This window comes from Passer montanus, unplaced genomic scaffold (genome assembly GCF_014805655.1).
Source record: "Passer montanus isolate IOZ18808 unplaced genomic scaffold, ASM1480565v1 scaffold191, whole genome shotgun sequence".
In the NCBI taxonomy this organism is placed as follows: Eukaryota; Metazoa; Chordata; class Aves; order Passeriformes; family Passeridae; genus Passer; species Passer montanus.
This window is the reverse complement of record NW_024366492.1, coordinates 378522-390931: the sequence shown is the minus strand read 5'-3', so window position 1 is coordinate 390931 and position 12410 is coordinate 378522. Positions and strand designations below refer to the sequence as shown.

At 49.0% G+C, this 12410-nt stretch overlaps 1 protein-coding gene across 1 annotated transcript in view; it reads left to right on the top strand.

Moving 5' to 3' along the window:
* The first annotated feature begins 12203 nt into the window (after window positions 1-12203).
* The window catches only part of POU4F2 (POU class 4 homeobox 2), a 1666-nt gene continuing 1459 nt past the window's right edge, over window positions 12204-12410 (top strand). The window contains exon 1 of the mRNA XM_039706403.1: window positions 12204-12410. This exon is cut by the window's right edge and continues 66 nt beyond it. Coding sequence (XP_039562337.1) covers window positions 12204-12410 — 207 coding nt within the window.

Sequence of the window (12410 nt, the reverse complement as noted above, 5' to 3'; positions counted from 1 at the left end):
CATTGTTATGCTGGAATAAATGTAGAGCTCTTTCTACATTTTTGTCATGTTCTGATAAAATCCCAGCTCTGACAGGATATCTTGACTAAAGAGTCCACGTGAAATATGTTGCTAATTATTTATACACCTCTTCAAAGGCTCAGTGCTGCTACTTGTACTTCTTGCTACTCTTACCTACCCAGGCCCTAAAGCTGTTTTTCAATCACTGAACTGAAACCCCTTAGAGTAACAAGTTTATAATAGAGGTTCATAAACCTGGCAGTGATTAACAGCACAGGTTAATCAAATGGGTGTAGAACAGGCTTTTCCTCCTTTTTTCTTTAAAGGAAACTGGCCCCAAGTGTTTTTCCCTTTTTGCTATGTGGAAATAAATTTGCAATTAACTTTTACTTATTGGTGTCGTAGTGGCCTCCAAAGACCCCAGCCAGAAGCCAGCACTTATGCTTCTCAGCACATAAATGTGCACCAGAGGACAGCATCACTCTGAAGAGCTGAGAGCTCAGCACCCTCCCACAGCTGAGCTCCAGGAGCCAGGGATGGGCTCTGCCAGGACCCACTCCTGCATGGAAAAGAGCAGGCAGCCTCATGCTTACCCTCCTGACTAAAGCTGCTTGGTGATTTAAAATAATTAAGAGGAGCTGTCCTCCACTGGTGTAAGAAGTTGGTCAGCTTCTTATGAAAATCAAAATGATCAAGTCCACCTACTGCCAAATCTTCTGTGTTCAATTCACTCCAAGACCAACAGGATGCCCCACACAAAGGGGATTAGTATCTGATTTCAGCTGTCTGCAATCAGACTCTCACTGAACATGACAGAGTAACACCAGGAAAAATGAGTTTGTGGTGGTTACCAGGCTGGATGGCAGCTGGGCCTAGGAAGTCTGAACTTGCCAAAACTTGGAGCCTGTAAGAAACTCCAAACAGAAAATGTTATCAGTGGCTGGTTTCTAAACTCTGAACCCACTGTTTATCAGTCAGCAGCCATGGCATCTTTGTTTAGGATTTTCTGGAGCATGATCTTGAAAGAAATGGGATTAAAATCTTGATTAAATTCCAATTGGGGGGAAAAAATAGTACATTCCTGGACTGCATTAGCTAAGTGCAAAGATAAAAAAACTCTTTTGAATTAGCACTGAAATGTATATTTGCTTTACCTCACTAAGTCAGAGGGATTTTTTTCCTTGTGTTAATTGCTTCTAAAAATTGCAGACTCCAACCACTCACAGTCTGGGTGTGTGACAGACTGAGCCTGAACACCCAACACCTTCTCTCAGGACTCTCCCTCACAGTTATGCAAACCCAGACTTCCTTCACTACCACCTGAGTTTATGATAACAGAACCAGCACGTTGACCCAGAGCAAACTCATCCTTCTGCTTGACAGCTCTGCCTCCTCATGAGGTCCTGGCAGCTCACACGAGCAGCAAGCACTCCTCCTCCCCTGCCTGTATCCGTGGCCTGCTGGGACCTCTCCCTTCTTTCCAGCTCTCAATGCTCAGGACTGGAATATCCAGGTGCTGCTATGGGGGCCAAGTTAAGCTGTGCAAGTAATGACTGCCATGGGGTCACTCTGCTCCCTTACCCTCATCCCAGCCACTCATCAGGATGTATTTTTTTAATGCTTAGAATTTTTTTTCCTGCTTAGGTTTTCATATTTCTATAGCCTTCCCCTATTTCACTTTGTTTTGGTGATGAGCGTGAGATTTATGTACCAGCAAGTCAGAGGAGTGATTGAGACCTGAGAAGATAGTAAGCATCAGACCCCAGTTCTTGGGTGTGCTTATTCCATACCTTGAACCAGTCCTGAAGGAAGATTTTGTGAATCCTTGACTCTGCAGAAGGAAAAGTTAAAAACCTCACCCCTTACATCACTAACTCTTATCACACCAGAGGAACAAAAAGCCTTAATCCTGAAGAAGCAGTGGTTTACTTTTTACCCTCTCACACCAAGTACTCTCTCTCCTCTACTGCTTTCCTATGAAATACAGACCATCCTAAATAACAAAAGTTACCCTCAGAAGGCATCTGCTTCCTTCTCACATCCTGCACTGACATCACCTGTGATCCCACCATCCTCTACCTGCTTTAAAATGCTGTTCTCACTTTTCATGACAGATCATAGCCATCAGGAGCAGATTTTTTAAAAAGTTATTTGCACATAAACAAACTATTGGTAGACTTCAAGCAAGTTGTGAACAGCAAAATTTTAGCAATCTAAAAGAGACAGAAAGACAAAATTGCTTCTCTTTCAGATAAAGGCTAAATTTCTCATTTATGGCCTGTGCAAAACTGTTTGTGGTGATTTACCTAAAAGGGGATATTTCCTTTTCCTTGCTCCTACTTAGAGAAAGTGTCAAAGAGGGGGAAGAAAGGAGTTGGCAAGAACATCACAAAACCTGAAATAATTTCTTTGTTAACTTACAGCTGGGGGTAGGCTTCTTTACTACTGGAAAGGTTTCAAAAAATGATGTTACAGCCCTAACCTGAGCTATGCTACAACCTGAAATCTTATTCTGATGGGTGCCAGTATAGGATTTAAGGTCCAGTTCATATATACATTTACTAACAAACAAGGGGAGTGCTAACTTACATAGGAATTTCTGCTTACATAACAGAGGGATGACAATTTCAAGAAGTAGCTGTGTGCATACACTAAAGGACTGAGTTTTTGTAGTCTCTGATTCATCAGCAATTTCTTTAATGGGAAAAATAAAGAAAAAGTAACAAGCAAACTTTCCTACCAAAATAAGACTGCAAATTCCATTTAGCAGTTCCTTAGTTTTAGTACTACCAGTACAGCTTGTCTCTCCTCTAGGTTCAGCTCAAACTCTGATTTGATAGCTGGTGTTTGACTTGGCAGGAGCCTTGCCCACCAAAAATGCACCAGCCCTGCTTTCATCTTTCATTTCCTTCTGCTCTGCAGAGGCCAGTGGCACCTTAAATCCCCGAGTTCAAGGAAAACCAGCAACCATTCATACAGATAGAGATCTGCTTTCTATCATTTTACAGGGAACAACTCAATTTATGAAAATAAATTTTAAAAAAATTATTATTACAATGAAATCTTACCTTACAACACGTAAGGCAACACCACACAAACAGTGAATTGCAGCCTGTTTTGAAGCCAAATGGAACATTGGACTGCCTTGTTAAAACAGATAGTCTTGCCAAAGAGCAGCACATCTCAGCTCTCAGAAGAAAGCTACCCAGCTATTCCCAGGTCTGGCTGAATTTTTAAAGAACACTGAAATGTTTGGAGCACTCACATGTGTATTAATGCAGCAAAGATGCTTCCAGTTCACTCAGTTTTTTTCTGACTTAAAGTGGAATAAATAAAAGCAAAACCTAGTCATGTACCTTTGCTGAATTGATGTCTCTTCCCTCCCCCTTCAACCAGCCAGGCTTCTTTATATATGGACAGTGGTCTTGGTTAGGGTCAAGGTTGTCACCATTGTCACCACCTCAGTGCATGTGTAAAATCACTGTCAAAATGCTACCAAAAAAGATATATTGTGCAGGTACAGAAGAAAGTCTGCTATCCCCTGCAACATCATCCATTTTTATTATGCCACATTATAAATCACATTTTTCATCGTGTATCTTAGGCATGGAAAATAAATGCACTAACCCTCTAAAAATAAGATTCCTCACTAAAACCCTCCGTAGAAGATACCAGTCCAGAGCACACATTTACAGCTACATCATAAATCTTTGGTAAAAATGGGATTTATAAAAGCTGTGCTGACACAGCTTATCTACAAGATTCTGAAAATGACAGCCATGTGCGGAGAGCTCACCCTGCTAAAGCACAGCTGTATGAATATTGAGCATCAAACCCCTCACAAGTCCTCTGACCTCTGCAGCAGCTCCCAAACCACCCCTGCCTTTCTCCCTTCCCAAGCCAGGCTCCCACCCACAGCTGGAGCACAACTGTGAATCAAACAGAGCAAACTCTTTCCATCACTTCCTTTCCCTCACGTGACTGCAGGAAGATAAGCCCAGAACAGATGGGTAGAAAGGATTTCTCACCACCACCTTTTAGTATCTAAAGCAGCTGGGCCTTGCTAATTGGTGAACTTCAGTGCCTTTGACCTGCAGGCATGTAACCCTTCCTTGTCAGCTTCCTGAAATTTTCTGGGGTCTTCTGGTCCAGAACTTAAAAAGTATTCCAAGCAAAAACCTTGTTTTGCACTTGACACAAGCCCTGCAAAACACTGGGACATGCCTTGAAGTTTCCTCCTGGGGACACAGAAGGGCACCAGGTATTACAGAGGTGTGAACTCAACCACACTTCATTCCAAGATACACCTCTTGCATGATCCCTGCAGTAGGTGAGTCCCAAAACTCTGCTAGGCACCTGAAGGATGATTTGCTTCTGACTCTGGGTGAGGAGAGGAATTTTCCCAATTCCCTAGAAACAGGCAGTAGGGCCAGGCACCCAGAAGATGCCAACACCTGGACACCCAGCCCTACCCTCTGGAAGCACTTCCAGAAGTCACCCTTCCCAGAGCAAACTTTCAGGGCTCCCCAGGGTCGTGGGAACACAGATGAGCTCTGGCTGTCACTGGCCCTAAAGTATCACAGGGACCACGGAGGGAAAAGAGGAAGGGCAGGGGGAATCCTGGTCCTGAACTCACCTCTCCAGAGCCTGGGCTGCCCCGACCTCCCAGGGAAAAGAAAACAAACAAACAAAAAAACCAAACCTACACAAACAAAGCAAAGCAAAGCAAAACAAACCCCCCAAAAGCCCCAAACCTTCCACTCGCTACCACAAACTGCATTTAATTTTCTGATTGCCCCAGCTGTGTTTATATGGATGGGAGGGGGCGGCGCATCCCATCCCATCCCATCCCATCCCATCCTCCCCCACCCCACCCCTCCCCTCCCGACTCTGCCTTGGAAATCCCCGGTCCCGCCCGCCTCCAGGCAGGGCACTCCCGAGTGCATCCCCCCTCACTAAAAGCCATGGCACAGCTGTCAGCACTTACAGCAGGAAACTTCAAATGCTTGTAAAAGCTTCTTCAGATCCAACCTCCTCGTTCAGAAATGTACATGAACGTTATTAAAAATTATATAATTATATCAAGCAAAAAACCTGGAAACTCTACCCCTAATAAAAAACCTGATTATCCACACAAAACTAAAAACAAACAAACAAACAAAAAATAAACAAAAACCTCCCCATTATTTTGGCCTGCTTTGGGCTAGAGTGTCTGGAGCCAGCAGGAACATTTTCAGAGGCAGGCAAGTGTGCTGGGAGCACAGGTCACTGGGAAAGAGGGATGCTGGGACCTGTTAGGAAGTGTTTCCTCCTCTCATGGGCGTGCAGCAACAAATTCTCCTACCCAAGGAAACATGCTGGCCTAAACAAGGAAAGCAAAGTGCATTTTACTTAAATAAGTTCAGCATGTCATGGCACCTACCAGGCAACAAAACTGCTAAGGGATTAACAAGTAAAAATATTATTTGATTCTACATTTTCTATATATCCACAGCAACAGACACAGAGTCACACATGCAGCTTGATGATTTGAGAGGTTTCAAGTGACAGCATCTTTGGGTTGTCCCAGGTCTCCCCTGTCAAACAAACAGTAAAGCAGTTAAACATTAATTTAGTTCACTCCAATTCAGCAAAATATTTAAAGTAGGATGTGTGGGTAGAAGCTCTTGTGAGTAAATTCCTCTACAGAAGTTTGTGTAACGTGCTATGGACTGAGTTGTCTGCATTTTAAACTCTGCTTTGGATTGGACGTACATACATCTGTCAATTGTTAATCTCCTGCATTTTTTTTTTCCTGGGCATCATTTCTTTTCTTTCTTCAGTTTTTCTTTACCTTCATAGTACCATTTTCTGAGCTGTCTTCTTTCCTGCGTGTCTCTGTGTTTGCAGTTCTTAACACAGAACCATTTAATAAGCTTTGATGTTCCTGGCAAAACTCCCATTGATCGTCTTGATTGCCTTTGTAAGAGATTTCACTGGAATTCGATGGCTGTCTCAGGACTGGGGAAGACACGTGACAACACACTCCTAACCCGCTGCTTCCACCAGGAAATGTTGATGCAAGCTGCAGGTACATTCACTACTTGATTTCATTTTATTAACAGTCTTCAAAACGTACAATACTGCTTTTATTAAAAGGGATAGGGAGCACATGGATGTGGATGCCTGTATGTTGGACAAAAGGTGGAAAGCATTTCCACTGAATTTTAAACAATATAAAATGATTTGTGATTAGGTTTGAACAGAACTTGGCCGAGTGAGTGTGCCCACGTGTAAGGTGGACACCCCCCAGCATTGTCATTGCTGTTATGCACAGATTCATCTACTGGGAATTAAAGCCTGGTTTTCAAGGACTAGGTCAGTGTGCCTGGCCTTGCAGGGAAGGATGCTCCAGCACACATCTGATATTTCCAGGAGAGGCTGGTCCTAGTGGGGCTTCCCCTCCAGTCAGCTTCCAGTCCCACCATGCTCTCTGTGTGTGAATATTGAATCAAAGAGAGAAAACAGAGTAATTCCCAGGCATTTTCCACCACCACACATTCATGGATGAGTCCATGCCAGTCCTCACCAAAACTACAGAGACTGTGAAAGCACAGTCCATGGCATGGCACACACCAAATACATGACCCAGTCTCCTCACATAAGTATTTTAACACACAATTTAGTGGCTCAGAGGTACAACACTGCCCCACTGACACAACTGTGCCTGCTCAGAAACAAAGGGTTTTCATCACCTTTTCCAATGCACATCAGCTGTCACAGTTTTTTTCTTTCTGGCTGGAAGGAGAGGGCTGCCTGGTGAATCCTGGGGACCTGTAAAGAGATCCAACACCTTGCATGGCAGAAGGGGGAGAAAAGCAAATAATATTTTGCTTGAAAACACTGAAGAAGTAGATGGAAGACAGTGAAAATTTACAAGGGCTAAGAGCTCCAAGCTGAGGCCGTGCCCATGCTGGTGATCAAATTAAAAACCACAACATTTTCCCTGAGTTAGAGCAAGCCCTGAAAGATATCTGGAATGCAAGCACCATCTTTGGTTGCACTGAGTGGCTGGCACCAGCCTCCAGGCACCAGGCTGAACGCAGGCATCCTCATTGCTCCAGTTAAATGGCATACGGAAGGAGGGAGAGAGGAATTTCATGCTTAATTAGGGAATGTGTTTGGAATATGATTTGTGATAATACATCCATAACAAGGGGAATTAATGAAAATAATTAATGAAGGCTAATCTAAGATACCAGGGTTTTGTCTAAATCAGCAAGAGTAGAGTCCCAAGGACATTCACAGTGTGATTTATAGGATTTTTTTTTAAATGATCCATGAGGTCTTAATGTTTTCAGTACAAGTAGGAGCTGGGGATGTGGTTAGGGAGAGGTCCCACCTGTGAGACGGTTTGTAAGGTGGGGTCCTGTGTTCCTGTGAGAGTTAGATCTGAATTTATCTGCTTTGTATTATTCAGTGTTTCTCTTCCTTTAGAAGCCACTTTATGTCTTCATTTTCTCCTTTACAATTTTATCTTGACCTGTAAGGAAGAGCAGCGAAGTCCGCTGCCTATCCAGCTGCTCTGATTTTACAGTGTTTGCACAGCAGGTATATCTCAAAAAAAGAAACCCCAAACCCAACCCAAACAATCAGAAACACAAGGCAAAATCACAGCCTTGCAGGACACTCACGGCCCATGAGCTGTAAAGCATCCAATGGAAACTTGAATTAAAATGAATGCATCCAAAATAACTTTTGCACAGCGCCATGGCGAGCCAAGCAGGTGGTGGCTGTGCTGGTACCAGCTACACGACACAGGCAGGAGAGTCACCACTGCCACTGGTGTTAGCCAAGGCTACGGACGGAAAACGCCTTTCCTGAGGTCTCCAGGGCTGGCAGAGCCTTGGACAAGCCTGAGGTATGGAAATGTTCTTGGTCTCCCCTGCCACACTGGGCCCACCTCAAACAGAAGCCCCAACAAAGAGGAGGGGTCGAAATCCAAAATGAATGTGCCAAAATGAATGCCAAAAACCCTGTACAAAGACAGGCCCTGCCTCCACCTCCACCCTCCCTCTTGGAAAAGCAGTTTTGGAATGGTGTGCTGGGTGCTGTGGGGAATGTGCAGTGTGTGTGAGCAGAGGAGAGGCAGTGCGAGCTGGACAGCTCCTGCTTAGCAGTCTGCTCACATCGTTCTCCCACGAAGAATATTCAGCTTTCTTTGTCTAAAATGTTGAGTGGTTGTGAATAGTAAGGATAGACTATCTGTAATTATTTTTAAATTATTAATGGTTTTGTTAGATCCCTTCACTTCTACATTAGGTTTCTGTTAATGTAAGTTAAATCAAAATGTACTTCAGTTTCCAGGCAGCTCCCAAATGTATTTTTCATTCTTTCATAACATTACTTCAAGTTCTCGATGAGGTGTCTATGACAAAGTTTGCTCCCGAGCCAGCAGACTTCCAGCGCTAATGAATTCAGCGAGGGGCTCACCAGGCAGGGCTCTCATCAGCCGGCCTGGATGGCAAATGAGGAGGCCACGGCTGCACCGCCAGCCAGCGTCCCACCCCCGGCTTCCAGGTGTCACACCCCATCCGTGAGGAGGAGTATGGGATCCGCGGGGGGACCATCAGATGCAGGGGGGAATTTGTCAGAGTAGCTGAGTTATTTATTGCCACTTCCCACCGTGCTTAGCAGACGCAGCTTGTTACACCAGGCGCTCCTGGCCAGAAAACACCCGCGGAGTGCCCGGCTCAGGGCTCACACCCGGCAGGCAGGGAGGAGAGGTGCCCGCTTGCCACCCTGCCCCAGGAGATGCTCTCGGATGGGGGAAAAGAGAGGGGCACAAATGCGGATTTCCCTTCCCTCCTCGCCCCTCAGCCGGGGCTCCGCACCCCCCGCTCCTGCCGCGGGGAGCGAGCGTGCGGAGTCAAACGCGAGCATTCAACACAAACGCCACGAAAAAAATGCCCGGATAAATTATGCAGAGGGATTTCTGGATTTCTTTCAAGTAATTAAGTTTCGATTTCTTGCATTTATTTTAGTGCCAGGAAGCACGAGGCGCCACGGACGGCAAAACTCCTCATTGATCGTTCCGGGCTGGAAGTTTGACTCCGTGACTTGACTGGGCTGGCGGCGGCGGCGCGGCCGCGCATTCGGAGCGGGGCAGGAGATTCGGGAGAGGGGGAACCGGGGCCGGGCCGGAGGCACCGAGCGGGCCGGGGATGCCGAGGCACCGGCGGCGTGCGGGGATGCCCCGGCGGGACGGGGATGTCCCGGGCCGGTGCATCTCTCCGCGCCCGCGGAGTCGCCCCCCGTGCCTGGAGCCCCGCGGGAGCGTCCCGGAGGTGCGGGGCACCGGGTGGCAGGGCTGGGACCGGCGGTGCGCTGCCCTCAAAACAAAGGTGGAGTTTGCTCAAAGTGTAGCCCGCATCTTAATGGATTAAAAATTCATAGGGCGCATTAGGTTCGGTAAAATATGAATGCGCGTCTTTAAATTTTAATCGTAAATCAGAACATGGATACATGAGAGGCGACAGTGATTTCTCCCCAGATGTCTGCGTGGGTCAGGGTGTGGGCGTGGGTAAGTTGAGGGGGGGCTCTCCTTTTATTTAGGCAGCCCAGCGGCGCGCAGCGGTGCCGGGGGGCGGCGGAGCCTCCGCGGCTGCTGCGGCTCCCGCCGGGGATGGGCAGCGCGGGGGCTCCGCGAGAAACCCAACACCCAAACACGACAAAATAAAAAAAAAATCACCCAGAAAAGGGCGGGGGAATGGGAAGGCGCTGCCGGCCGCGGGCACGGCGCGGGGCCAGAGCCGCGGAGAGTCCCTGCAGCGCCGAGAGCCACCGAGGGGAGCCGGGCACCCCCGGGCCCGGCACCGGGCAAAGTTGTGCCAGCTTCGCGGCCCGGTGGCGGCCGCTCGGCGTTTTGGAGATCGGTTGTCAGCTGCTATTAAAATCAAGATTAATTCATATTAACGATATGCGTTCTCAATTCTCCCGTGTGACAGCATACATTAGAACAACTATTGCGAGTAATTAAACTCAGTGCGGGAGGGGTTAAATGTATAGCGGGGGGGGGGGTTCCTCCTCGCATTTCTCTCCGCCAAAGTTGAGCCGGAGAGCCGGGCGGGCAGAGCCCCTTCCCCGCTCCGCGCTCCCGGCAGGCTGGCTGCCCTCGGACCTCCCGGTGCCAACGAGGTATTCTCTTCTTCTTTTCCTTCATTCCCTTTTTTTTTCTCCTTTCTTTTTTTTTTTTTTTTTTTTTTTCCCTTCCCCGGGAAGCGGGCGCTTTCCCTCGTTCTCCCGCAGCCCTCCCGGCACGCCCGCGCCGAGGCCGCTGCCGGGGAGGCGGAGGCGGGGGCAGGAGCGGCCGGGAGCGCTGCGGGGACCCCGAGCAGGGAGGCGGGGGACAGCGGGCAGCCCTGCCCTGCCCTGCACCCCGCCTGGGCTCGGCCCGCCACCGCCTCGGACGCGCAAAATGTTATTGATGGCTCTTTCTCGGGCGTTGGAGATGCTCGATGCTTTAGACTAATTAGACAAGCCAAAAGCCTTTTGAAGATTAAGCAAATTGGACAACCCTTGTTAATTAGAACATAATTTAAAGTTTGAAATTATATCACTCATGAAGTAGCCTAATTAGTATGACGATATGTTAATAGCCTACCGAGACACGAAGCGCGGAGGTTTGGCGTGAACTCCTTAAAGGCTTGCAAGAAAATCCTCTTTCCTATGTTGTCATTAATAAAAGATTTCTATAGACTTCAGCCTTTCAACGGTGACATACAATTTATAGTACACACAATGCATTAGCCCATAGTGCTGCTCAATTTTTTTACTATTATGAAAACTAATAAATTCGTCAAGCTGAATTAAGCATACAAATCAGATGAGGCATAACAGATTACATATTGAAGCGCCGTGTCTCCCGAGCCTAAATGAAATTTCAATCTAATAATTCCTTCCTGGCCCGGCCATAATTTGTTTAGAGATGTTGTTCTACTTCTTTCCAAGCGCTATTCACACCATAATTAAATGATACTCAAGCTTTTAACTTTGATTTATTTCATTTCTCCGAGCTGGCGACAGTGAGAGCTGATACAATGTAATTTTTTTTTATTTCCCTTAAAATTACCAAGTCTGCTGTTTAGGTGAGAAATTAAACACCTAAGCACTTATTTTAACCTTTCTGCTGCAAAGTGAAATTCATGGAAATAAACCCGACCACCTCCAGGAAAACTGACTTTCCCCGATTTCTCTTCTTTCTTTTCATTTTTTTTTTCCTTTTCCCTTTCTTCTTTTCCTATTAGACCAGCGTGGGAATTGGCGGGATAGCGGTGGTGAGTTTTGCAGGAGGATCCCTCCGGTTCCCCGCCGATGCGGGCTGCCGGCGGGGGCAGCCCTGGCCGCCGCTCCCGGCCTTGCCCCGCGCTGTCCCCGCGCAGCTCCCGGCGCATCCCCCGCGCTCCGGAGCGCTGCCGGAGCAGCGGCGGGACACTCTGGCTGGAGGTGCGTGGCGAGCCCGGACGGGACCTTTTTCCCCTCTTTTAAAAAATTATTTTTTCTTTTCATGGAAGGGGGATTTGAGGCGGTGGGCTCGTCGATTCCCCCCTCCTTTCCCTTTTTTTTTTTTCCTTCCTTTTTGGCTTTTTCCCTCCCCTTTCCGGGAGGCGACGGGGCGCGGCGCGGCGGTGAGTGCGGGAGCACGCGTGGGCGTGGGAGCGGCGGGGGGCGGGCAGGGAGCGGCGGAGGAGGGGGCCGGGGCCGAGGAGGCAGGCGCGGAGGGCCCTTCCCGAGGAGTTGGGCTGTAGTGACAGGCGAGAGGGGAGGGGAGGGAGGGGAGAGAGTAAAACCCACCGGCGCGGCGGCGGGGAGGGCACTTCGCGAGAGGCGAGGGCCGGCGCCGGAGCGGAGGCGGCGGCGGACAGCGGCGAGCGCCCGGGAGGAGGGCGGGCGGGCGGGCGGGAGGCATCCCGCGCATCCCGCGCATCCCGCGCATCCCGCGCATCCCCGGCTCGCCGGAGCCGCCTCTCCCTCTCGTCCCCGGCGGGGCTCGGGCAGCCGGCTGGGGGGCGAGTGGGAATTTTTATTTTTTTTTTAATTTTTCGGGGGGTGGGGGCGCGGGGCTCCTGTGGCTTTTCCGGGGGGTTCGGGCCCCCGGCCCCGCGCCCCTGCCGTCCTCCGGCGGCCGGCTGCCGGCGGGCCGGGCCGCGGCGGCGGCGAGCACCATGATGATGTCTCTGAGCAGCAAGCAGCCTTTCGGCCTCCCCCACGGCGGCGGCAGCGGCGGCGGCCTCCACGAAACCAAGTACTCGGCCCTGCACACCGCCTCGCCCTGTCCCTCCGCCGGCGCCGCCGCCCCCGCCGCCAGCTCCCCCAGCAGCACCGGCAGCGGCGGCTCCGCCGGACGCGGCTCCGGCTCCGGCCCCGGCGGC